This window comes from Coloeus monedula (genome assembly GCF_965178545.1).
Source record: "Coloeus monedula genome assembly, chromosome: 28".
Taxonomy (NCBI): Eukaryota; Metazoa; Chordata; class Aves; order Passeriformes; family Corvidae; genus Coloeus; species Coloeus monedula.
The window spans coordinates 3,905,978-3,933,068 of NC_138808.1; the positions used below are offsets into that span (position 1 = coordinate 3,905,978).

Below are 27,091 nucleotides of genomic sequence, written 5' to 3' on the forward strand. Positions count from 1 at the left end.
GAATGTGAGGTGGGCGTTAGGGCTGGCTTTGGGACTGGGGCTGGCACTGGGGTCAGGGCTGATAGCGGTGTTGGGGCTCGGGCAGGAATCGGGGCTGAGTTCGGGAGCTGGACCCAAAGCTGGGGCTGGGGTGGAGGCTGGAGTTGGGGCTGCATTTGGGATTGGCCTTGGGGATCTGCTCCATGAGTCGTACCCGTGCCCCTCCCCAGCCCGCAGAGACAGCGACGATGCCTTGGTGGCGGCTGGACACGGTTTTGTTGGTGAGGGAGCGAGGATGGGCAGCTCCCTCGGCATTCCCGTCAGCATCCAGGCTCTGCAACAGGACAGCCCCTTCCTGGCTGGAGACTCCACTGATGAGAGGGACAGGAGCTCGGCAAGGGGGCTCAGAGCCAGGAGAGTGGGAAACTGGGGGGGCGGTTCCTCAGGGTTTCGTCCCCATGCCGCCCGGGAGAGGCTCGGAGGGATGCAGGAGCTGCCGCGGGTCAGCCACCTTCACCGTGAGAGAACCCTGCAGGAGGGGACACGGGGACCTCAGCGGGCGTTCCCGGACGGCAACGGGGCCGTCCTGGGCTCGTGCTCACCGGGAAGAAGGAGCGGAGCAGGAGGAGCAGCAGAAAGGCCGCCAGCCCCAGGCCGGCCCAGAGGAACCAGCGCCAGCGCACCCCGTGGCGCACGAGGCTCAGCGGGGACCGCAGCCACAGGAACGAGGACTTGGGGCGCCTGCCGGGGGACACCGAGCTCAGCCACCCCCGTGTCCCCTCCCCGCCGGCCCCTCCTCGCCTCCTCCCGGGGCTCACTTGGGCTCCGGCAGCGTCGGGTGTTTGTTTGGCTCTTCCCGACCCTTCCCCACCGGCCGCTCCTCGGCCTCCTGCGCCCTCAGCAGCTCCAGGGTGAGCTCCAGCTTCCCCTGCGGGGCCCAGCGGGGGTGGTTGGGGTGGGGGATCTGTCCCTGCCACCCCCCCAGAGCCGTCCCCGCCATGTCCCCAACCTACAGAGAGCCGCTGGCCGCTGTCCTCGTGCATCGTGCAGGGCCACCAGCCCCGCGCCCGCCTCCTGCGGAACAGGTTCAGCGGGGAGCGCGCCGGCACCGGGGCCCGGCACCGGGGCCAGGAGCACCAGGGCAGGTCCTGGGGCCCGGCCCGGCACAGGCGGGCGGTGGGGGCCGGCCGGGGCAGCCGGGTGAGCTCCAGCTCCAGGATCCCTGCGGGGAAACGGCCAGGAAGGGACAGGTCTGTCACCAGCGGGAGCTGCTTATCACCAGCGGCTGCTCCCTGTTACCGGTGGGAGCTCCTTATCACCGGTGGGAGCTCCTTATCACCAGTGGGAGCTCCTTATCACCAGCGGCTGCTCCCCGTTACCGGTGGTTGCTCCTCATCTCTTGGGGGTGCTCCTTATCAGCACTGGGAGCTCCTTATCACCAGTCAGTGTTTCCCACCCCCAGTGGGTGCCCCTCATCACTCATGGGTGCTCCTTATCAGCACTGGGAACTCCTTATCACTCCTGGGTGGTTCCCACCCCTTTTGGGGTGCTCCTTGTCCCCAGTGGGTGCTCCCAGTCAACCGTGGCTTGTCCTTATCACCGGTGCCCGTTCCTTATCACCAGCGTCTGCTTCCCACCACTTGTGGCCGCTCCCCGTTCCCAGTGGCCGCTCTCTGTCCCCCGTGGCCACCCCCTGCCTCCCCCCGCGCCAGGGGACACGGGCAGGGGTCTCACCCAGCAGATCGTCCGCCTTGAACTTGTCGTTGTCCCACACCTGGAGGATGAGCTTGGGCGGCACCTTCAGCAGCGTCTCATCCGAGCTCCACACGTGCTCCTGGGGAGGCCGACGGAGGGGCCGCGCTGTCCCCGCGCTGTCCCCGCGCTGTCCCCGCCCCGTCCCCGCCCCGTCCCTGCCCCGGGGTGTCCCCTGACCTTGTGGCGGATGGCGCAGAGCTTCTCGGCCGCCAGGAACTCGAAGGGGAACACGAAGCGCCAGTTGAAGGCCCCGCGCCCGTCCCGGGAGCGATAGTGGATGTCGGTCTGCTGCCGCTGCTCGGGGAGCCCGTCCAGCCACCTGCGGGGACACCGCTGTCACTCTGTGCCACCCCAACCACCTGCGGGGACACTCCTGTCACTCTGTGCCACCCCGCAGGGACACCGCTGTCACTCTGTGCCAACTGCGGGGACACTCCTGTCACTCTGTGCCACCCCACACGGACACCGCTGTCACTCTGTGCCACCCCAACCACCTGCGGGGGGGGACACTGCTGTCACTCTGTGCCACCCCGCAGGGACACTGCTCTGTCACTCTGTGCCACACAGAGGGGGACACCCCGGAGTGACAGAGAACCTGGGGATGGGTGACGGGGTCTGTGGGATGACCAGGACAGCTGCCGGGGGGTGACAGGGACCCCGCAGCCGGGGGCACAGCCGGGGTGCCCGGGCTCACCCGGTCACGTAGATGTCGCTCATGCGCTGTCCCAGCAGGTTGGTGTCCGCCAGCTCCGTGTCCCGCACGTTCCACACCACGCAGCGCAGCTCGTACCTCGGGAGGGGACAGAGACGCGTCACCTCCCTCCCGGGGCTGGCCCTGTCCCCGCCGGAGGTGGCCCTGTCCCCTCCGCGGGGCTCGCCGGTCACTCACCCCTCGGCCTTGCGGGGATCGATGTTGACGGGGGGCCCAGGGGGGCCGAGGCTGGTGGGGAAGATGTCCACCCACATCTGCACCTTGCCCTGGGGACACACGGGCGGGCTGGCACCGGGCCCCCCGCTGTCCCCCTGCTGTCCCCTCTCTGTCCCCTCGCTGTCCCCACGGCCCCGGGGTCCTCATCAGGTCCCCCCACACCCACCAGCCCTCCCTGCCTTGGGGTTTTCATCGCTGCGGGGTCCCTTTGTCCGCCCAGCAGCTGTCCTTGTCACCCCCGGGCTCCATCGGCCACCCCTGGGGTCCCTGGCACCCATCTCCGGGGTCCTTGTTAGCCCAGGGTCCCCATTGTCCTCCTGGCACACCCCATGGTCCCTGTCACCCTGAGGTCCCTCGCTGGCCACATCCCTGTCACCCCAGGGTCCCCATCACCGCCCCGGTGTCCCTATCACCCCGCGGTGTCCCCGTCACCCCGCGGTGTCCCTGTCACCCCGCGGTGTCCCCACCTGCTCGAGGCCGGGCTGGGCGCTGCTCTGGAGGCTGCGGGTCTCCAGGTGCTCGGGGACGAGCTCGCACAGGTTCAGCACGTGCAGGGCCAGGCGCTCCCGGGGCTCGCCGGGGTGGCGGGACACGGGGGGGCCACTCTCTGTCACACCGACCCGTCACCCACCCGGCACAGACCCCCCCCCAGATCCCCCCAATTTCCCCCAGACCCCCCCCCCCCCGACCCACCCAGATCTCCCCCTAGAACTCGCCCCTAGATCCCCATCCAGACCCCCTAAAATCCCCCACCAGTTCCCCTCCATACTCCCCCCCAGACTCCCACCCAGGCCCCCCAAGCCCCTCTCAGTCCCCCCCAACCCTCCACCCCCCAGCCTCTCCGAAAACAACCCCAGATCTCCGCCAAACTCCCCCCCATCCCCTCCTCAGGCTCCTCCCAAGACCCTCCCCAGATCCCCCCAGAACCCCCAAACCCCCACGAGCCTCCCCCACCCCCCCCCCCCCCCCGCTCACCGAAATGTCCGAGCTCGAAGCTCTGCCCGTCCAGGGTCAGCACGGTGCCCTGGGGGTTGAAGAGGGGCGCGGGCAGCCCCCGGAGGCCGGTGAGGAGCTCCAGGGTCCGGCTGGGGCACAGCTGGTCCCGCCAGCACGCGGGGCCCGCGCTGGGGACAGCGGGAGGGGCGGCGGTCACCTCCTCTGCGTGTGTCCCCCACCCTCGTGTGCCCCTCGCTGTGCCCACCCCGTGTATCCCCCACGGACCCCGCCGTGCCCAGCCCAACCTCCTTGTGCCCACCCCGCCCTCCTCATCCTCATCCCCGCCTTCGTCCCTGTCCTTGCGCCCATCCCCATCCTCTCCTTCATCCCCACCCCTATCCCTGTTCCCGTCTTCCTCCCCATCCCCATCTTCACTCCCCATCCCCCTTCCCATCCCTCCCCAACTCTCCTGTGCCCCCCATCCCTCTGTGCCCACCCCATCCCAACCTCCTTGTGCCCCCCGTCCCCACCCCACCCTGACCCCCCCGTGCCCATCCTTCCCCCCATTCCCGTGCCCCCCATCCCTGCCCCGCTCCTCCTTCCCGCCCCATCCCCACCCCGCCGTGCCCACCCCTCTCGCCAGCTGCCCCCCGTGTCCCTCCCTGTGCCCACCCCCCTCAAGCCCCCCGGTGACCCCGGTGTCCCCCCGTCCTCCTGGGGACACCCACGTGTGGTACAGGGTGGGCAGCCCGCAGTGGGCGCGGAAGTGCGACAGCAGCCGGTTCTCCAGGTCGATGGTGGTGCTCCCGATCTCCTGGTCCGGGGGCACCTTGTCGTGGTCCATGATGGTCACCCGCAGGTCCTTCTCCAGCGGGATGGTGGCCGTCAGCTCGAACATCCTGGTGGCAGGAATGTCCTCAGCCCCGGGGCTGCCGTGGGGACGGGGACCCGCGGGGACGGGGACCTGGGGGCACAGGGAGGTGCCAGCACTGGGAATGGGACAGCTGGGGGCACTGGGAATGGGGAGCTGGTGGCACAGGTCTGGTGCCACACCAGCACTGGGAATGGGACAGCTGGAGGCACCTGGATACACCATTCTAGGGAAAATGGGACAGCTGGTGGCACTGGGCCAGGCTGGCACAGGGCCACGCTGCCACCGGGAATGAGCTCCCCCCCTCCCCCCCAGTACCCTCCTCTCAGTGCCAGGACCCCCCAGCCCAGCGCCACCCTGGGGGTGACACTGCCATGGGCCACCCACCCTGGGGGTGACACTGCCATGGGCCACCCACCCTGGGTGACACTGCCATGGGCCACCCTCCCCGGGGTGACACTGCCATGGGCCACCCACCCTGGGGGTGACACTGCCACGGGCCACCCACCCTGAGGGTGACACCGCCACCGGCCACCCTGGGGGTGACACTGCCATGGGCCACCCTCCCCGGGGTGACACTGCCACCGGCCACCCTCCCTGGGGTGACACTGCCACGGGCCACCCTCCCCGGGGTGACACTGCCATGGGCCACCCACCCTGGGGGTGACACTGCCATGGGCCACCCTCCCCGGGGTGACACTGCCATGGGCCACCCTCCCCGGGGTGACACTGCCACGGGCCACCCCCCCGGCCCTACCTGCCAAAAACGGGCTCCAGGGTGTTGGGCACGTACCGGTCCCGCTCTCCCAGCGTCTTCTTGCCCAGAGCCACCCGCACGTAGGGATCGCTCTGGGGCAGGGAGGGCACACCGGGGTGGCACCGCGCACGGGGCCCTGCCCGGCGCCCCGGGGGTCCCGTGCTGTCCTTACCAGCCCGGTGACATCGCGAGGGGACAGGTCGAAGGCCCGCACGATGTAGACCCGCACCAGGCACTCCTGCGGTTTGCTGGGCGGCAGCCGCTGGAAGCAGCGGGCCGGGGGGGACACCCCGGGCTCCTCAGGCACGGGGTAGATGCGGAAAAGCCCCTGAGAGACCCCTCTGTGTCACCCCCCGGGGGTCCTGTCCCAGTCCCGCGGTCCCACGGGGCGGGGGTCTCACCCACCTTGAAGCTGCCCACGGGCTCGGGGTGCTGCCCGGGCAGGGGGGGACGGCCCGGTTTGTAAAGGGGGAAGGTTTGGCAGAAATCCTGCAGCCCCTCGAACTCGGGCACCGCCTCCAGCTCGCAGCCGTAGATCTGCGGGGCCGGACCCGGCCTTGGGTCATCCCCGCGCCCAGTCCGGCCACCGCCCCCAGCCCCATCGTGGGGCTTCTCCTCACCGCAGCCCCGGCCCCTTCCTCATCCCTGTTCCCATTCCAGCTTCATCCTCATCCCTGTTCCCATTCCAGCTTCATCCCCATTCTTGCCCCCATCCCACTGTCATTCCCATCCCCATTCCCACTCCCTCCTCGTCCCCGTCCTTGTCCTCGTCTTGTTTTCAGTGCTGACCTCGTCCTCACCCACCCCTTCCCTCCTCCCTGCCGTCAGCCCGTTTCCATCCCCGTCCTGTCCCAATCCCCATCCCATCCCTGTCCCCGTTCCCGTCCCCGTCCCCATCCCCATCCCGGTCCCCATCCCCGTCCCTGTCCCCATCCCATCCCCATCCCCGTCCCCGTCTCCATCCCTGTCCCCATCCCTGTCCCCATCCCCGTCCCCATCCCCGTCCCCATCCCCGTCCCCAGCCATTCCTGTCCCCACCCCGATGCGGGTCCCAGGCTCTGGCTCACCTTCAGCCTGTCCCCGTTTTTTCCCCGTGGAGATCGGGCGTCCTTGTCCTCCACGGACGCGTAGAATTTGCTCCACCAGTCCCTCTCCTCCTCCTCCTCCTCCTCCTCGTCCTGGTGGGGAGCAGGAGCAGGTGGGCACAGGTGGTCACTGGTGGCCTCGGTGGCCCCCCGGTAGCCCCATTCCCACCTGGTCCGTGGCCCTGTTGTTTCTGAGGCAGCTGAGCAGGACCTGCAGGGAGCAAAGGGCTCTTGGGGGAAACTGAGGCACAGGGCCGGGGAGTGCCGGTGCCCAGCGGTGCCAGGGCTGGTGCCAGGTGCCCGGGGGACCCACCTGAGCCATCCTGGCTGGGGCCGTGGCGAGGAAAAGGAAACACCAACGTCTCCAGCGGCTGGAGGTGACGGGCAGGGAAAGGAGCTCGTCTGCGGCAGAGAGGGACGGGCAGGGCTGAGAGAGAGGACACCGGGGACGGGGTAGGGACACCGCGGACAGGCCAGGGGACACCGGGGACAGGCCAGAGGACGCCGGACATAGGTGAGGGATGGGGCAGGAGGTAGCCGGGACGTGGCAGGGATAGGACGGGCAGTACCTGGCACGGACACAGCGGTGTAAGAGCCATTCCCGGGATTGCCGGAGCCCAGCAGCTGCTCCTGGCGGGGCGGGGGGCAGCGGTACCGGCCCAGGCCCCTGACGCCGGCCTGTCCCAGCAGCAGCCGGCGCTCCGTGTCCGCCCTGTCCCACAGGCGCAGCCGGATGGGCGGCAGGAGCCGCTCCTCCTCGGGCAGCGCCTGCGGACGCGCCCGGCTCAGCCGCGGTGCCACCCGCGGGTTGGGGTCCCTCCCCCAGCCCTCCCCCAGCCCTCCCCCGCTCACCAGGGTCAGCACGAAGGCGTTGCTGGGGAAGTTGGGGTTGGCGGCCATGTCCTCGATCGGGGGCGTCCAGAGGGTCTGCTCCCCCCACTGCAGCTCCAGCCGGGGCTCCCGCACGGCCCCGCGCAGCCCCCGCAGCCCCCAGGCCAGCACCTGGCGGGACACGCGGCTCCTGTCACCCCGCGGCTGTCCCGGGGCCCCTCGGGGGGTTTGGTGCCCGCTGCTGGGAGGCTGAAGGTGCCTGGCCTGATCCGTGTCCCTGTGCCCATCCCTGGCCCTGTGCTGCCCTTGCCTCCGCCCCTCTGTGCCGGTTCTCAGCTTCGTTCCTGTTCTTGTCCCTGTCCTGTCTCCGTCCTCTGTCCCTGTCCCCAGCCCGTCCCCAGGACCTTCAGCACTGCCCATAGCCTGGCCCATTCCCAGTCTCCGTCTCCTTGTCCCCATCCCACCTTTATCCCTGTCCCCATCCCACCTTTATCCCTGTGCCCATCCCTGTGCCCATCCCACCTTTATCCCTGTGCCCATCCCACCTTTATCCCTGTGCCCATCCCTGTGCCCAGCCAGCCCCGTCTCCATCCCATTCCCCGCTCCCTCCTTGTCCCCGCCCTGTCCCCTCCCGGGCTCCCACCTCCAGCGCCACCCTCTGCAGGCGTGGCCGCAGCTCCCGGGGGATGCTGAACTCGTCCTTCCTCAGTGGTGGGGGGCTGAGCGCAGCCAGGGACCCGTCCTGCCGGGGAGGGGGACACAGTGACCATGGGACTGACCCCTGGGTGCCCTCGGCATCACCCCGGCCACCCCTGGGCCACCCCCTCACCTCGGCCTCGTGCAGGAGCTCGAAGGCCGCCAGCAGCTCCCCGGCCGGACCCCGCGGCCCCTGCAGGGGGTGAGGCTGGAGCCGGGGGGGCTCCCGGTGGTCCAGATCCAGCCACACCTGCGGGATGGCCACGCACCTCCCCAGGAAAACACCGGCACCCTGCAAGGCAGCGCCTGAGCGCGGGGCTCCCCCAGCCACGGGTGTCCCTGTCCCTCCAGCCCTGACCCCTCTGTCCCTCCAGCCCTGACCCCTCTGTCCCTCCAGCCCTGACCCCTCTGTCCCTCCATCCCTGACGCCCCATCCTTCCATCCCTGCTCCCCCATCCTTCCGTCCTTGATCCCCCATCCCTCCATCCCTGACCCACCCGTCCTTCCATCCCTGACCCCTCTGTCCCTCCTTCCCTGACACTCCCCGTCCCTCCATCCCGGATCCCCATCCCTCCATCCCTGACCCCCCTGTCCTTCCATCCCTGACGCCCCCATCCTTCCATCCCTGATCCCCATCCCTCCATCCCTGACCCCCCTGTCCTTCCATCCCTGACGCCCCCATCCTTCCATCCCTGATCCCCATCCCTCCAGCCCTGATCCCCCATCCTTCCGTCCTTGATCCCCCCATCCTTCCATCCCTGACGCCCCCATCCTTCCATCCCCGATCCCCATCTTTCCATCCCTGACCCCTCTGTCCCTCCATCCCCGATCTCCATCCTTCCATCCCTCCATCCCTGTCCCATCCCTCATCCATCCCCCTGCTCCCATCCCTCCCTCCTGCCCCATCCCTCACCCCCCCCCGCCCTTTCCCCTCGGTCCCCCCCTCCCGGTGTGTCCCGTACCTGTCCCCGCTGGTCACACACCTCCACCACCACGGCCGGGGGGTCATCCCGGACCCCGCGGGGGTCCCCGAACAGCACCACCCGGGGGAACAGCAGCGTCTGCTCCCACAGCGGGTCCAGGGCCCCCCGCACCGTCCTGGTGCGCTGGCTCAGGGACGCGAACGACACGTGGGCGGTGGCATCTGGCGACAACGACACCGTCAGCGCCCCGGGCCGCCACCGGGCCGGGGGCCGGGGGCTGGGGGCTGGGGGGGTCCCACCTATGGAGGTCCTGGCGCTGCCGGGCGCCAGATCCAGCGCCTGGAAGATGTAACAGCGGAGCTGGAAGCGGCCGGGCCCTGGGGACAGGCAGGGGTGAGAGGGGCTGGGACCCCCGGGCCCTCCCGGGCCCTCCCGGCCCCCCGGGCTCACGTTGGAAGCTGCAGAGGATGAAGAGAGGGGGCTGCTGAAGGGGGGTCAGGGAGGAGCCCTCCGGCAGCTGCGGGACCACAGCTGGATTGTCCTGGGCCGGGTCCTCGGTGTCCTGTGAGAGGACAGGGGTGGCGTGGGGGGACCCTGCTGTCCCCCGGCCCTGCGGCCTCCTGTCCTGTCATGGCCCGTCTCCACAGGGCTCCACCCATCCATCCACCCATCTGTCCATCCATCCATCCATCCATCCGTCCATCCATCCATCCGTCCATCCATCCACCCATCCATCCACCCATCCACCCATCCGTCCCTCCATCCATCCACCCATCCATCCACCCATCCATCATCCATCCATCCATCCATCCATCCATCCATCCACCCATCCATCCATCCACCCATCCATCATCCATCCATCCATCCATCCATCCATCCATCCATCCACCCATCCATCCATCCACCCATCCATCATCCATCCATCCATCCATCCATCCCTCCATCCATCCATCCATCCATCCATCCATCCATCCATCCATCCACCCATCCATCCATCCATCCATCCCTCCATCCATCCATCCATCCATCCATCCATCCACCCATCCATCCATCCATCCATCCCTCCATCCCTCCATCCATCCATCCATCCCTCCATCCATCCATCCCTCCATCCATCCATCCATCCATCCATCCATCCATCCATCCCTCCATCCATCCATCCCTCCATCCATCCATCCATCCATCCATCCATCCATCCATCCATCCATCCATCCATCCATCCCTCCATCCATCCATCCCTCCATCCATCCATCCATCCATCCCCCCATGCCTCCCTCCCTTCCCCATCCCTCCATCCCTCCCTCTCTTCCTCCCTCATCCGTCCCCCCATTCCCCCATTCCTCCCTCCCTCTCCCCACATCTCCATCCCCCATCCCTCTGCCCCAATCCTTCCCTCTCCCCTTCCCCCAGGCCCCTCCCGGAGCCCCCAGCCCAGCTCCTACCGGGGTTCCCCGGAGCAGGAACAGCGGTGCCACCGGTGTGGGCTCCGCGGGGACCAGGCTGCGCTGCCAGCGGCGCCGGCGGCACCGGGGACCCGCCGGGACCTTGGGCTGGAAGGCACAACCCCAAAAGCACTCGGGCTGCCAGGCCTCGTCCTCCCACAGCTCCTCCGGGTCCTGCTGTGGGACACGGCACGGGGACAGCGTCACATGGGGACAGTGGCCCTGTCACCCCCGGCCCTGTCACCCTCATTCCCATCACTCCCTTCCCTGTCGTCATCATCCCCATCACCCCAATCCACCACCCTCATCCCCGGCACCCCCACCCTGCCACCCCATCCTTGTCACCTCCATCTCTGTCACCTCCACCCTCATCACCCCCACCCCTGTCATCCCCACCCTGCCGTCTCCATCCCTATCACCCCCATTTCTGTCCCCTCCGTCCCTGTCACCTCCATCCCCACTGTCCTGTCCGTGTCACCCCCACCTTGCCATCCCCTTCCTTCCGCCCTCATCCCTGTCACCCCCACCCTGTCACCCCCACCCTGTCACCTCCACCCTGTCACCCCCATCCTGCCGCCTCCATCCCCACCGCCCCATCGCTGTCCCCATGTCTGTCACCAGGGGGCTGAGGGTGTCCGTGTCCTGCTCCCGTGTCCAGCTGTCCGTGTCCCTGTGGCGGAGCCGGACCCAGCGCCGGCGCCGCACGGTGTGGCAGGGCTGTCCCCTGCCGTGCCACGCTGCCGGGGGGCTGCCGTCCTCCGTGGCCACCCCGTACTCCCAACCTGCAGCACGCGGGTCACCTCCTTCCCTGTCACCCCTGTCCCTGTCACCCTCATTCCTGCCACCCCATCCCTGTCACCCTCATTCCTGCCACCCCATCCCTGTCACCCCATCCCTGTCACCCCATCCCTGCCACCCTCATCCCTGTCACCCCATCTCTCTCATCTTCATCCCCACCATTCCCATTCTGTCACCCCTGTCCCTGTCCCCCTACCCTTGCCACCCCCATCCCTGCCACCTCCATCCCCAACACTCTCATCCCGTCACTCCCATCCCTGCCACCCCTACCCTTGCCACCCTTATTCCTGTCACCTCCATCCCCCCGTCCCTGTCACCCCCATCCCTGTCCCCCTGTCCCTGTCACCCCCAGCCCGCTGTGCCCACCGGGACCTCCCACTCACCGTCCTCATCCACGGTCCCCGCCGTGTCCACGTGCCAGTCGCTGGTGACGCGCCAGCCCTGGGGACACGCCACCTCCTCCTTCGGTGGCACCGCCACTCCCTTCTGCAAAACCAGCGACACCTGAGCCCCGACACTCCCGTGTCACCCCCGCGGTGTCCCCACGCTGTCCCCACTCACGGCGTCCGTGCTGCCCGTGCCAGAGGGGCTCCAGTTCCCGCTGGAATCGCGGCTCTGGTTCTCGTACAGCTCCTCCAGCACCGCGCTCACCTCGGCGTCCCTGCGCGGCAGCACCCTGGGGACACCAGGGGACAACGCTGGCGTCACCGAGGTCCCCACGGTGGCAGGGTGGGTGGGTGGCCCGTGCCGCTCACCGCCGCGGCCGCTCCACGCTCCAGGGACCATCCCAGCGCCAGCCCTTGGGGGGCCGGATCTCGTCCGGGGGGGGCCCCGCTCGGCCGGAGCTGTCCGAGAACGCCGGGCGCCCCAAAAGCTTCCGGGGCCCCCATTTCCCCAGCAGCCTCGTCTGGTTCTCGTACTGGGGGACACACGGGGCGCGGAGTTAGGGGACGCTTTGGGATGGTGTCCCCTCCCGGGGTGTTGTCCCCTCCCGGGTGTCACTGTCCCCTCCCGGGTGTCACTGTCCCCTCCCGGGGTGTTGTCCCCTCCCGGGTGTCACTGTCCCCTCGCGGGTGTCACTGTCCCCTCCCGGGTGTCACTGTCTCTTCCCGGGTGTCGCTGTCCCCTCCCGGGTGTCGCTGTCCCCTCCCGGGTGTCACTGTCCCCTCCCGGGGTGTTGTCCCCTCCCGGGTGTCACTGTCCCCTCGCGGGTGTCATTGTCCCCTCCCGGGTGTCACTGTCTCTTCCCGGGTGTCGCTGTCCCCTCCCGGGTGTCGCTGTCCCCTCCCGGGTGTCACTGTCTCTTCCCGGGTGTCACTGTCCCCTCCCAGGTGTCACTGTCTCCTCCCAGGTGTCGCTGTCTCCTCCCGGGTTTCACTGTCCCCTCCCGGCTGTTGTCCCCTCCCAGGTGTCATTGTCCCCTCCCGGCTGTTGTCCCCTTCCGGGTGTCACTGTCCCCTCGCGGATGTCACTGTCTCTTCCCGGGTGTCACTGTCTCCTCCCAGGTGTCACTGTCCCCTCCCGGGTGTCACTGTCCCCTCCCAGGTGTCACTGTCCCCTCCCGGGTGTCACTGTCCCCTCGCGGGTGTCACTGTCCCCACCGTCTCGGTGTAGAAGCGCAGGGTCCCCTCGAGGAGCCGGGGCAGGTCCCCGCTCTCGGCCACCCGTCCCAGCCACAGCCGGACCCGCACCTGCGCGTGGATGTCCCCGCAGCGCTGCGGCACAAAGGGTCACTGCGGCGTGGGGGACACGGGGGGACACCGGGGGGACGTGGGGGGACAGGGAGGGGACACGGGGGGACATGGAGCAGGCACCGAGGGGACTTGGAGGGGATGAGGTGGGAACAGAGAGGGGACATGGAGGGGACAGGGAGGGGACGTTGAGGGGAGCAGTGAGGAAGGGGGACACGGAGGGGCATGGAGGGGACATGAGGGGGACATGGAGCCGTGGAGCAGGTACCGAGGGGACATGGAGGGGACATGGAGGTGGGAATAGAGAGGGGACATGGAGGGGACATGGAGGGGAATATAGGAGGGACATGGAGCAGTGAGGAAGGGGGACACGGAGGGACACGGAGGGGACACGGAGGGGACATGGAGGGGACACGGAGGGGACATGGAGGGGATGTGAAGGGGATGCAAAGGGACTATAGAGGGGACATGGAGGGGACAATGGGGGGGTGTGAAGGGGATGCAGAGGGAATATAGAGGGGACATGGAGGGGATGAGGTGGGAATAGGGGCTGGCGGGAACACAAAGGGGCTGAGGGGGGACACAAAGGGATTGGGGGACACAAGGGGGCTGTGGGGACGCCAAGGGGCCACCGGGAGCTCCCACCAGGAACAGGGTGTGGATCCTCCCGCAGAGGCGGCCGCAGGCGCCGGGGCCGCGTGGCGAGTGCAGGACATCGGTGGCCGGGACACGCGCGGAGCCCACCCGGCGCTGGCCCTGCAGCAGCCACAGCTGCACGTCCGGGACACCGGCCTGGGGCTGCGGGGACACGGGATGACACGGGATGACACGGGATGACACGGGATGACACGGGATACGGGACACGGGATGACACGGGATGACACGGGATGACACGGGATGACACGGGATGACACGGGACACAGGGACAGGGGACACGGGACACAGGGACAGGGGATACGGGATGACACGTGATACGGGATACGAGACACGGGATACGGGATACGGGATGACACGGGATGACACGGGATGACACGGGATGACACGGGATGACACGGGACACAGGGACAGGGGACACGGGACACAGGGACAGGGGATACGGGATGACACGTGATACGGGATACGAGACACGGGATACGGGATACGGGATACGGGACACGGACACGGGGACACGGGATACGGGACACGGGATACAGGACAGGGGACACGGGATACGGGACACGGGATGACACGGGATACGGGACAGGGGATACGGGACAGGGGATACGGGACACGGGATACGGGATGACACGGGATGACACGGGATACGGGACAGGGGACACAGGGACACGGGATGGCAGCGGCACCGGGAACCGGGGCAGGAACTGCCCGGGCGGTTCGTTATTATTGTTATTATTATTATTATTAGTGTTATTGTTATTATTATTAGTGTTATTATTAAGATCGTTGTTGCTGCTGTTTTGTTATGTTATTGTTGTTGTTGTTACTATTATTTCCGCTATTATGATTAATTTTATATCTACTATATAACTTTACATCATCTAAAATACCATCCCCAGCAGGGGATGGGCGGGGAAATGAGGCCTTTGCTCGAATCGTTCCAGTATATTATTATATTTTTTAAATTATATTATATTATATTTTATTTTATTATTTATTTTTATTTTTATTTTATCTTTATTTTTTATTTTATCTTTAGCTTTTATTTTATTTTTCTTTTATTTTAATTTTTAAATTTTTATTTTTATTTTATTTATTTTTATTTTCATTTTTATTTTAATTCTTATTTTTTATTTTATTTTTATTTTTATTTTATTTATATTTTTTATTTTTTAATATTTATTTTATTTTAATTTTAAAATTTTATTTTTATTTTAAAATTATTGCTATTATTATTAATTTTATCTCTACTATACAACAGCACTATTAAAAGGACTACATACTTATTTTTCCCATCTTATCATCTATTACAATAATTACCGTATCATTACTATTATAATATCACGATATAATAGTTAATTAGGTAACATCAGCTACAGCCTATTATACACCACTATTACTAGATATACCATTAATTATAATTAATTATTAATTATAAGCAATTATTAACTACTGTATAACAGTATATATAGTATATATGCTATATATACTGTTATATGTGATACATATATTTATTTTCGCTATAAAATAATGGAATCTAATGTAATCTAAATAACATAATACAACAAAGATAATAATAATATAATATAATATAATATAAATAATGTAACAGAATAGAATAGAATAAAATTCAATATAATAAAATATAATAAAATAGAATAGAATATAAATAATATAAATAACATAATGTAATATAAAATAATATAATATAAATAACATAAATAACACAATATAATTTAATATATATAATATAATATAATATAATATAATATAATATAATATAATATAAATAATGTAACAATAGAATAGAATAAAATACAACAGAATAAAATAGAATAAAATATAAATAATATAAATAACATAATATAATATAGTATAATATAAATAACCAATAATACAATATAATTTAATATATATAATATAATATAATATAATATAATATAATAATGATAATATACTACAATTAACGTAACTAATTTAACATAAATCATATTTTAGTATAGTATATTTAATTATCACTTACTATAATTAATTGTAGCATATTATAATTTAATTTATTGCCGTACATTATAACCCACAATCTCTGACATTCCCAATCCCATTTCCGTACTTGGACACGAATTCCCTCGCTAAAAAATCTACAAAGAAGTTAAAAAAATTCTGCACCAGCGCCTGCAGAGGCCAGGATTTTGTGATGCACACACAGGGACAAATTCCCCCCTTTCCCACCCTAAAAACCAACTTTGGGGGGGTTTTATTGATCCCAATCTCCCACTCCGGGGGATTTTATTGATCCCAGCTTTGGGCGATTTTATTGATCCCAATCTCCCAATTTGGGGGATTTTATTGATCCCAATCTCCCACTCCGGGGGATTTTATTGATCCCAACTTTGGGGGATTTTATTTACTCCAATCTCCCACTTTGGGGATTTTATTGATCCCAATTCTCCACTTTGGGGGATTTTATTGATCCCAACTTTGGGGGGGTTTTATTGATCCCAATTTCCCAATTTGGGGGATTTTATTGATCTCAATTCCCCACTTTGGGGGGGGGGGGATTTTATTGATCCCAATTCCCCACTTTGGGGGGGGGATTTTATTGATCCAAATCTCCCAATTTGGGGGATTTTATTGATCCCAATTTCCCACTTTGAGGGTTTTATTGATCCCAATCTCCCAATTTGGGGGATTTTATTGATCCCAATTTCCCACTTTTGGGGGATTTTATTGATCCCAATTTCCCACTTTGAGGGTTTTATAGATCCCAATTTCCCACTTTTGGGGGATTTTATTGATCCCAATTCCCCACTTTGGGGGATTTTATTGATCCCAACTTTGGGGGATTTTATTGATCCCAATTTCCCACTTTGGGGGGGATTTTATTGATCCCAATCTCCCACTTCGAGGGTTTTATTGATCCCAATCTCCCACTTCGAGGGTTTTATTGATCCCAATTTCCCACTTTTGGGGGATTTTATTGATCCCAATTCCCCACCTCCACGGCCACGGCGGCCGCGCGTCGCAGCCACCCCTCGGCCGCCGTTCCCAGCGTGTCCCAGCGGAATTCCGGCGTTTTTTCGGGATCCTGGCCGGCCACGCGCCCGAGGTGCTGCAGGAGGAGCCGGCGGGAGCTGCGCAGCTGCTGGTCCAGAGCTGTCAGGGTGGGCTGGGCCTCCAGGCAGGCCAGGGCCTCCCTGAGACACCCCAAAAACCCCACTGGGTCACCCCAAAATGATCCCAAACCAGGGACTCCCTGAGACACCCCAAAACCCCACAGGGCCACCCCAAAATCACCCCAGCCCAGGGACCCCCTGAGACACCCCAAAACCCCACAGGGCCACCCCAAAATCACCCCAGCCCAGGGACCCCCTGAGACACCCCAAAACCCCACTGGGTCCCCCCAAAATCTCCAGTTTCACCCCTAAAATCCACCATCCGCCCCCAAAACGCCTCATTTTCCCCTCTAACGCCCCATCCTCCCACCAAAAACCCCCATTTCCCCCCCAAATACCCCCCGTCCCCCCATCCCCACCCCAAATGTCCCACCGCCCTCCAGACCGTGCCCCAAAGGGTCCCAAACTCCCCAAACCCCGCCTGCCAGCCCCCATTTCCCCCCGCCGAGACTCCCCGGCCCCGTTTCGGGGGATTTGGGGTCGCCCGGGGCTCACGCGCAGTCCCGCGCCAGCTCCCGCAGCAGCCGCGCCCCGACGGCTCTCGCGGGGTCCCCGCGGCAGCGCCGCAGCCGCGCCAGGTTCCGCTCCTGGGAACGGCCCCGCAGCATTCCCGCACGGGTTTGGGGTCAATCCCATTCCCGCACGGGTTTGGGGTCAATCCCATTCCCGCACGGGTTTGGGGTCAATCCCATTCCCGCACGGGTTTGGGGTCACATCCCATTCCCGCACGGGTTTGGGGTCACATCCCATTCCCGCACGGGTTTGGGGTCACATCCCATTCCCACATGGATTTGGGGTCACATCCCATTCCCGCACGGGTTTGGGGTCACATCCCATTCCCGCACGGGTTTGGGGTCAATCCCATTCCCACATGGATTTGGGGTCACATCCCATTCCCGCACGGGTTTGGGGTCAATCCCATTCCCGCACGGGTTTGGGGTCACATCCCATTCCCGCACGGGTTTGGGGTCAATCCCATTCCCGCACGGGTTTGGGGTCAATCCCATTCCCGCACGGGTTTGGGGTCAATCCCATTCCCACATGGATTTGGGGTCACATCCCATTCCCGCACGGGTTTGGGGTCAATCCCATTCCCACATGGATTTGGGGTCACATCCCATTCCCGCACGGGTTTGGGGTCAATCCCATTCCCGCACGGGTTTGGGGTCACATCCCATTCCCGCACGGGTTTGGGGTCAATCCCATTCCTGCACGGCTTTGGGGTCAATCCCATTCCCGCACAGATTTGGGGTCAATCCCATTCCTGCACGGATTTGGGGTCAATCCCATTCCCACACGGCTTTGGGGTCCCATCCCATCCCATCCCATTCCCACACGGCTTTGGGGTCACATTCCATTCCCACACAGCTTTGGGGTCACATCCCATTCCTACACGGCTTTGGGGTCAATCCCAGCCCATTCCCACACGGCTTTGGGGTCACATCCCATTCCCACCCCACCCCATCCCACCCCATCCCATCCCATCCCATCCCATCCCATCCCATCCCATCCCATCCCATCCCATCCCACCCCATCCCATCCCATCCCATCCCATCCCATCCCATCCCCACACAGGTTTGGGGTCAATCCCAGCCCATTCCCACACGGGTTTGGGGTCAATCCCATTCCCACCCCATTCCCACCTGGATTTGGGGCCACATCCCACCCAATTCCCACCTGGATTTGGGATCACATCCCACCCCATTCCCACCCGGACTTGGGGTCAATCCCATCCCATCCCACCCGGGTTTGGGGTCACATCCCATTCCCACCCCATTCCCAGCCGGATTTGGGGTCAATCCCACCCCATCCCACCCCGATTTGGGGTCCATCCCGTTCCCACCCCATTCCCAGGGGGATTTGGGGTCAATCCCAGCCCATCCCACCCCGATTTGGGGTCACATCCCATTCCCACCCCATTCCCAGGGGATTTGGGGTCAATCCCAGCTCATCCCACCCCGATTTGGGGTCCATCCCGTTCCCACCCCATTCCCAGGGGATTTGGGGTCAATCCCATCCCATCCCACCCGGGTTTGGGGTCACATCCCATTCCCACCCCATTCCCAGCCGGATTTGGGGTCAATCCCAGCCCATCCCACCCGGGTTTGGGGTCACATCCCATTCCCACCCCATTCCCAGCCGGATTTGGGGTCAATCCCAGCCCATCCCACCCCGATTTGGGGTCCATCCCATTCCCACCCCATTCCCAGCCGGATTTGGGGTCAATCCCACCCCATTCCCAGCCGGATTTGGGGTCACATCCCATTCCCACCCCATTCCCAGCCGGATTTGGGGTCAATCCCACCCCATCCCACCCCGATTTGGGGTCCATCCCATTCCCACCCCATTCCCAGGGGGATTTGGGGTCAATCCCAGCCCATCCCACCCCGATTTGGGGTCAATCCCATTCCCACCCCATTCCCAGGGGGATTTGGGGTCCATCCCGCCCGTGCCCGCCGCGGGCTCACCAGGCGCTGGCACAGGGCTCGCAGCAGGTTCAGGCTGTCCCAGCGGTGCCCGGCGTCCTCCCAGAGCGAGGTGACAGCGGCCACCGGTTTGTCCCCGAGCCACGGCAGGTGGTGGTAGAGGTTCCCTAAAATCGGGGGGGGGGGGAATCGGGAAAATCGGGAAAAAAAATCGGGGGGAAAATCGGGAAAAAAATTGGGAAAATCGGGGGAAAACCGGGAAAAAATCAGGAAAAAATCGGGAAAATCGGGGGGGAAATCGGGGAAAAATTGGGAAACTCAGGGAAAAAATCGGGGAAAAAATCGGGAAAAAATTGGGAAACTCGGGGGGAAAATCGGGAAAATCAGGGCAAAAAATCAGGGCAAAATCGGGGGGGAAATCGAGAAAATCGCGAAAGAATCGGGAAAGAAAATCGGGAAAGAAATCGGGAAAATCGGGGAAAAAATCGGGGATAAAAATTGGGGGAAAATCGGGGATAAAAAATGGGGAAAAATCGGGGAAATCGGGAAAAAAATCGGGAAAACCGGGAAAAAACCGGGAAAATGGGGAAAAAATCGGGAAAAAAATCAGGGAAAATCGGAAAAAAATCGGGGAAAATCGGGAAAAAATCGGGAAAAAAATCAGGAAAAAAATCGGGAAAAAAATCGGGGAAAAAAATCGGGGGAAATGGAGGTCGGCACTGACTCGCCCGCGCCGGCGAGCGGCAGCTGCGACCTCCCGGGCTATCCAAGACTCCCAAAGCATCCCGTGACCCGCAAGGTGACATCGCCCAGCAGGTGCCACCCCACGCCCGTCCCCAAACCCGCGGCACCTCCCAGCGCACCCCACCGCTGCCACGAACGACCCCCAGCGTTCCCCCCACGCCTTCACCGACCCCATTCCCACCCCCTGCCCGGGCCGAGGGTGGGGCGGGGACGGTGGCACCGAGCCCCCGCTGCCACCCCTGCGGTGTCCCCAGCTCACCGTCGAACGCGGGCAGCCCCGGCTCGGTGGCGGCCGCGGCGCTGCCGATGCCCAGCTCGAGGCGCAGGGGCTCGGGGCCGCCTGGCACCATGGTGGCCGAGTAGAAAACCCCACAGAGCCCCAGCTGGCAGCGGGGCAGGCGGCTCTGCTGCGAGGACAAACCCCACAAACGCTCAGCAGGGCCCTGGGGCGCGGCGGTGGCACCGTGCCCCCGTGTCCCCGTGTCCCCACCTGCGCCCGCTCCGCCTCCAGGGCGGTGACGGTGTCGCGCTGGCGGCCGGGAGGGTTTCCCAGGTGGGTGCAGATCTCCAGGAGCACCCGGCCCCGATAAACCAGCCCGGCGTCCTGGCAAACCACGAGGGGCTCTGTGGGGTTGTGCCCTTTTCATCCCAAAAATCCTGCATTTGCCCCAGTGGTTCCCCGTTTTCCCCCCCCCCTTCAAATGGCCCGTTTTCCCTTCCCCCTGTGTTCACCCCAAATGTCCCACTGTCCTTGAAAACATCCGAAATTCCCTTTCCCATTCCCCAAACTCGGAGTGACAGGCCCAAGCATCCCATTTCTCCCTCTAAATATCCTATTTTCTCCTCTATCTTCCCCTTTTCACCCCAAACATCCCATCACCCTCAAAAATTCTTAGTTTGCCCCAACAACTCCTCATTTTCCCCACAAATGCCCCATTTGCCCACCCAAAAACCCCCATTTCCCCCCCCCCCCCCCAAAAAACCACCTGCTCCGTACCCTGGGAGCGTCCGGCCGGGGTCCGTAGAAGGGCAGGAAGCTGGGTCCGAAGGAGGGGAAGAAACTGGGGGTCCCCTCTGGGGGCAGAGAAAAGGGGGTTCAGGGTTGGGGTCCTCCTCGGGGTGGGGAGGGGGTCTGGCTGCCGGGGACCCCACAAGGTGACCCCGCTCACCCTCGAGCTCGTCACGGTCCCGGTAGAGCTGGGACAGGCTGAGGGTGGCCCTGCCCAGGACTTTGCTGCGGCACGACCTGCGGGGGGGCATGGTGAGGGGTGCCCCGAATGTGAGGGGGGGCCCAAACCCAATGGAGTGTCCCCCAAACCCAGGATTGTCCCCCAAACCCAATGGAGTGTCCCCCAAACCCAGGATTGTCCCCCAAACCCAGGATTGTCCCCCAAACCCAATGGAGTGTCCCCCAAACCCAGGATTGTCCCCCAAACCCAGTGGAGTGTCCCTCAAACCTGGGGCTGTCCCCCAAACCCAATGGAGTGTCCCCCAAACCCAGGATTGTCCCCCAAACCCAAGGGCTGTCCCCCAAACCCAGGATTGTCCCCCAAACCCAATGGAGTGTCCCCCAAACCCAGGGCTGTCCCCCAAACCCGGGGCTGTCCCCCAAATCCAATGGAGTGTCCCCCAAACCCAATGGAGTGTCCCCAAACCCAACAGAGTGTCCCCCAAACCTGAGAGGTGTCTCCTAAACCCAAGGGCTGTCCCCTAAACCCAGTGGAGTGTCCCCCAAACCCGGGGCTGTCCCCCAAACCCAATGGAGTGTCCCCCAAACCGGTGTGGTGTCCCCCAAACCTGCGGGGGTGTCCCCAAACCTGCGGGGGTGTCCCCAAACCCAATGGAGTGTCCCCAAACACGGGGCTGTCCCCCAAATCCAGTGGACTTTCCCCCAAACCTGGAGCTGCCCCCAAACCCACAGGGCTGTCCCCAAACCTACGGGGCTGCCCCCAAACCCACGGGGCTGTCCCCGAACCCGGAGCTGCCCCCAAACCCGCAGGGCTGCCCCCAAACCCGGGGCTGTCCCCCCCCAAAGCCAGGCGTGTCCCCGCTCACCCCCGGAGGATTTCCAGCTGGATCTCGTCACAGATGGGCGGCAGCTGCGGGGACACAACAGCGCCGAGTGTGGGTGTGGAAATGGGGGCATCCCCCCTTTTTGGGGTCCCCCTGTTCGGGGGACGGGGAGTGGGGGGCGTGTTGGGCTGGGAGTGGGGTTCCTCACCCGCAAGGGGAAGAAGAAAACCTCGTTCCACTCGGGGTTGGCATCGGGGGGCACCCCGCGGGTGCAGAGCTGCGGTGGGGAAAGGTGTGAGCCCCCAAAGGGATCCGGCACCCCCAGCACCCCTTCAGAACCCCAATTCCCGGCCCGGCACCCCCAGCACCCCTTCAAAACCCCAATTCCCTGCCCGGCACCCCCAGAACCACCTCACAACCCCAATTCCCTGCCCGGCACCCCCAGAACCCCCTCAGAACCCCCAATTCCCTGCCCAGCACCCCCAGAACCCCCTCACAACCCCAATTCCCGGCCCAGCACCCCCAGAACCCCCTCACAACCCCAATTCCCAGCCCGGCACCCCCAGAACCCCCTCAGAACCCCCAATTCCCTGCCCAGCACCCCCAGAACCCCCTCACAACCCCAATTCCCTGCCCGGCACCCCCAGAACCACCTCGGAACTCCCAATTCCCGGCCCGGCACTCCCAGAACCCCCTCAGAACCCCAATTCCCAGCCCAGCACCCCCTCAGAACCCCATTTCCCTGCCTGGCACCCCCAGAACCCCAATTCCCTGCCCGGCACCCCCAGAACCCCGTTACCCGCCCGGCACTCACCGTCCTGCCCCCAAAGGCGACCCGCACCGACACCTTCAGCGAGCCCTTGGTGCCGCCCAGGCACGGCCGCGGTGGCTCCGCTGCGCGGTGATGGGGAGCAGGGAGATTTTGGGGGGGGTCCCCAAATCCATCCCCACCCCCAAATGCCCCCTGGTTCCCACCCTGCAGCGATCAGGGGGTCCCCGCCCCAAATTCCTGGTATCCCCACCCTGCGGTGGGCAGAGAGTCCCCAAATCCACCCTTCATCCCAAATTCCCGGGGTCCCCACCCTGTGGTGAGCAGAGGGGTCCTCAAATCCTCCACCACCCCAAATCCTGAGGTCCCCACCCTGCGGTGACCAGGGGGGTCTCCAAACCCCGGTGTCCCCACCCTGTGGTGACCAGAGGGGTCCCCAAACCCGCCCTTCATCCCAAATCCTGGGGTCCCCACCCTGTGGTGACCAGAGGGGTCCCCAAACCCACCCTTCACCCCAAATCCCGGGGTCCCCACCCTGTGGTGAGCAGAGGGGTCCCCAAACCCACCCCCACCCCAAATCCCAGCGTCCCCACCCTGTGGTGACCAGAGGGGTCCCCAAACCCGCCCTTCACCCCAAATCCCGGTGTCCCCACCCTGTGGTGACCACAGGGGTCCCCAAATCCTCCCCTACCCCAAATCCCAGCGTCCCCACCCTGTGGTGACCACAGGGGTCCCCAAACCCACCCTTCACCCCAAACCCCGGTGTCCCCACCCTGTGGTGACCAAAGGGGTCCCCAAATCCTGCCGCACCCCAAACCCCGGGCTCCCCACCCCGCGGCAGGTCCTCGGCGCGGAACACGCGGAGCAGCAGCGCGGTGCCGCCGGCCGGGGGCCGCAGCAGGTTGGCCGCCACGTCCTCGTCCCCCGCCGGCATCTCCTGCTCCTTGGTGGGGAGGGGGTGACACAGTGGGGACCCCCCCCGGGAGGGTTTTTGGGGCGCGGGGGAGGGCGGGGGGCTCACCTGGGCGCGCTCGCCGGCGCGGCGCACGGCCAGGCTGAGCTGCAGGAAGCCCTGCGAGCGGCCGTCGCGGTGCCGCGGGTGCCGCAGGCTCAGCCACTTCCCGCTCAGGCTGCGCCCTGGTACGGAGGGGACCCCGCGGTGTCACCAGAGACACCCCACAGGGTCACCCCGGGGTCACCCCGGGACAGGGACTGCCTAAAACATCCCCCAAAACGCACGGTGTCCCCCCAAAATCACTGGTTCAACCCCAACCAGGGCCTGCCTGAAACATCCCCCAAAATGCATCACCCCAGTGTCACCCCAGTGTCACCCCAGCATCACCCAGTGTCACCCCAACCCTCTTGTTACCTGGGGCAGAGTAGACGGTGCCGACGTCGAGCTGTGGGAATGGCAAAGGGGGTGAGAGCGCTCCGACAGCCCCATTCCCGACACCCCATTCCCAAAATCCCATTCCTGACAGCCCATTCCCAACACCCAATTCCCAAAACCCCATTCCTGGTGCCCCATTCCTGATCCCCCATTCCTGACACCCCATTCCAGACCCTCCATCCCCAACACCCCGTTCCCGATGCCCCATTCCCGATCCCCAAATCCTGATGCCCCATTCCAGATCCCCCATTCCCAACATCCCTTTTCTGATGCCCCATTCCTAATCTTCCATTCCCGACACCCCGTCCCTGATGCCCCATTCCAGATTCCCCATTCCTGACACCCCATTCCAGACCCTCCATTCCCCAAACCCAATTCCTGATGCCCTGTTCCAGACCCCCCATCCCCAACACCCCATTCCTGATCCCCCATTCCAGATCCCCCATTCCTGACACCCCATTCCAGACCCTCCATTCCCAACACCCTGTTCCTGATGCCCCATTCCCAATGCCCCATTCCCAAAACCCCATTCCTGATGCCCCATTTCTGATCCCCCATTCCCAACACCCCATTCCTGATCCCTCATTCCCGATCCCCCATTCCCGACACCCCATTCCTGATGCCCCATTCCCAACACCCAATTCCAACGCCCTGTTCCCGATCCCCCATTCCTGACACCCCATTCCTGATCCCCCATTTCTGATCCCCCATTCCCGACACCCCATTCCCGATCCCCCATTCCCAACCCTCCACTCCTCACCTCGAAGACGCCGATGACGGATTTGGTGCAGATGTTTGGTGAACGCAGCACCTGTGACGGGGAAGGGGACACGGCTGTCCCTGTGTCCTTGTGTCCCTATGTCCCTCTGTCCCTGTGTCCTTGTGTCCCTATGTCCCTATATCCCTCTGTCCCTGTGTCTCTGTGTCCCTGTGTCCCTCTGTCCCTGTGTCCTTCTGTCCCTGTCACCGTGTCCCTGTCACCCTGTGTCCCTATGTCCCTGTGTCCTTATGTCCCCGTGTCCTTGTGTCCCGTGTCCCTCTGTCCCTCTGTCCCTGTGTCCCTGTCACCCTCTGTCCCTGTCACCCTCTGTCCCTGTGTCCCTGTCACCCTGTGTCCCTCTGTCCCTGTGTCTCTGTGTCCCTGTGTCCCTGTCACCCTGTGTCCCTGTCACCCTGTGTCCCTGTGTCCCTCTGTCCCTGTCACCCTCTGTCCCTCTATCCCTGTGTCCCTCTGTCCCTGTGTCCCTGTCACCCTCTGTCCCTTTGTCCCTCTGTCCCTTTGTCCCTGTGTCCCTGTCACCCTGTGTCCCTGTCACCCTGTGTCCCTGTGTCCCCCCCGGTGCCACCAACCCCTCCCACCTGGATCCGGATGGGCTGTGCCACCAGCTGCTCGGGCGTCTGGTGGAAATTCTGGCAAAACACCTAAAAACCAGCCCGAAGTCGGTGAGGGCAGCCCGAGGGACACTGTCTGTCCCCGTGTCCCCTCGCCGGTGTCACCTCATTGAAGTAGGGGTTGTTCCCGCTGCGGCTGCGGGTGCGGAAGTTCTGCTTCCCGATGAGGACCTTCACCACGGGTTTGATGTCCTTGCCCCGCAGCTGGCGGCCCTTGATGACCCTCACCCGGACCTGCGGGGTGGCGGTGACGTGGTGGCCGGGAGGGGACGTCACCCCCCCGGCTGTCACCGCGCCCGTGGGTGCCATACCTGGAAATCCTCTTTCCTGTCCGCAGGGCCCGTCCCGGAGCAGCGGGGTGGCTCCAGTGCCACCTGTCCCTGCGCGGTGTCACCGAGGTCCCCGGCCGCGCCGTGAGGGTCGTAGGAGCAGCGGAAGGTGACGGTGCACTGCAAAGGGACAGTGACACGGGGACAGCGCCCGGGGACACCCCGGGGTGCTGTGGGGTGGGCTGGGGGCTCACCCCCGTGCGCCGCTCCCGGTGGTCCAGCAGTGGGATGTCCCTGAGGGCCATCGGCAGGCTGGGGTTGGCCACCAACTCGTCCAGGGACACCGTGGTGGCACCCAGGTCCCTGTGGGAGAGGGGGATACGGTGAGGGTGGCCGTGCTCAGGGGGGTGACCTCGGGGTGTCCACCCAGGGCTGTCACTCACCCCTGGGGCACCGGGCGGTCCCAGCGCCGCAGGCGCAGGCTCAGCGTGTCCGTGGCATTCAGGGGACACGTGTCCAGCGGCCATACCAGCTCCTGAGGGGGCAGGTGACAAGGGTCAGGGGGTGACCCGTGTGTCCCTGTGCCACCACGGGTCAGCCCAGGGTCACCTCACCTCATTCCAGGCGAGGCTGCGCTCCTCGGGCACCACCTGGGTTCTCCTGGAGGTGCCTGTGTGGGGACAGGAGGGGGTGGTGGCACCTCAGGGTGGGGACATTGGGGTGCCAGGGGAAGCCTGGCACTGGCCCCACGCACAGGGACACCCAGCGCTGTCCCCAGGTGTGGCTGGCACCGTCCCGTCACACGGCGAGGCCACCCCACGATGGTCAATGCCACATGGCCGGTGCCACCCTGTGCCACGGGGACGGCCACCGCCGTGTGCCCAGCCCCGCACCCCACGGTACCTCGGAAGCAGACGGACAGCAGGACACCGGGACCGAAGCCAGAGGCCCCGGGAATGTGGACGGCGACCACATGGCACCGCAACATGGCCACGGAGCGCTGGCACCGGGGACAGAGCTGCCACCGAGGGCTGCCACCAAGGTGCCAACCCCGAGGTGCTGTCACCAAGGAGTGCCACCAATGGGCCACCCCGAGGTGCTGTCACCGGTGATGGCTGCAGGTTTGTCACCAAGGGGCTGCCACCAAGGTGCCACCCCCGAGGTGCTGTCACCCGCCGCAGGTTTCCCACCACGGAGCTGCCACCACTGCGCCAGCCCCAGGTGCCATCAGCCCTCTGGCGAGCAGCACGGCGGTTGGGTTCCCGTGCCCCAGCGTGCCAACGGCGGCCGGCGGCGCGGGCGGCTCTGCCACCCGGTAACGTCCCCCGTGTCCCCCCGCGGGACGCTCCGTGACCCTACGGGAGCGCCCAGGGGGCTGTGCGGGGCCGGATAAGCCTCGAGTGTCCCTTCGCCCCGGGGACATTCCCCGATCCCCGCGGGTCCCTTCCCACGGGGACACTCGGCGGTGCCGCGGGAGCGCGCCGGGCGCACTCGCCCTGAGGGGGAGGCGGGAGCGCGCCCGGCGCAGGCGCGCTGAGGGGCGGGGAGAGGCGGGAGCGCGCCCCG

The 27,091-nt window shown here is 63.4% G+C and overlaps 1 protein-coding gene across 1 annotated transcript; it reads right to left on the minus strand.

The window, feature by feature from the left end:
- Positions 1-52: 52 nt before the first annotated feature.
- Positions 53-26,513, minus strand: FER1L5 (fer-1 like family member 5; the record flags this gene model as incomplete). The annotated part of the gene is made up of 49 exons (XM_082298297.1): positions 53-313; positions 582-720; positions 798-907; positions 993-1,201; positions 1,714-1,813; positions 1,912-2,053; positions 2,429-2,524; positions 2,624-2,712; positions 3,130-3,269; positions 3,638-3,786; positions 4,327-4,562; positions 4,978-5,107; positions 5,227-5,318; positions 5,399-5,554; positions 5,632-5,763; positions 6,481-6,522; positions 6,625-6,713; positions 6,881-7,214; positions 7,786-7,884; positions 7,972-8,088; positions 8,801-9,138; positions 9,212-9,323; positions 10,204-10,380; positions 10,822-10,985; positions 11,385-11,487; positions 11,563-11,677; positions 11,757-11,920; positions 12,603-12,716; positions 13,338-13,490; positions 16,345-16,458; positions 18,991-19,115; positions 19,952-20,099; positions 20,183-20,296; positions 20,690-20,766; positions 20,862-20,938; positions 21,748-21,791; positions 21,914-21,982; positions 22,520-22,599; positions 23,306-23,417; positions 23,496-23,611; positions 23,844-23,874; positions 24,625-24,675; positions 25,224-25,286; positions 25,362-25,490; positions 25,568-25,705; positions 25,780-25,888; positions 25,969-26,060; positions 26,140-26,195; positions 26,429-26,513. 49 exons carry the CDS (start codon positions 26,511-26,513, stop codon positions 53-55), a joined length of 6,132 nt encoding a protein of 2,043 aa, XP_082154423.1.
- Between the last annotated feature and the right edge of the window lie 578 nt (positions 26,514-27,091).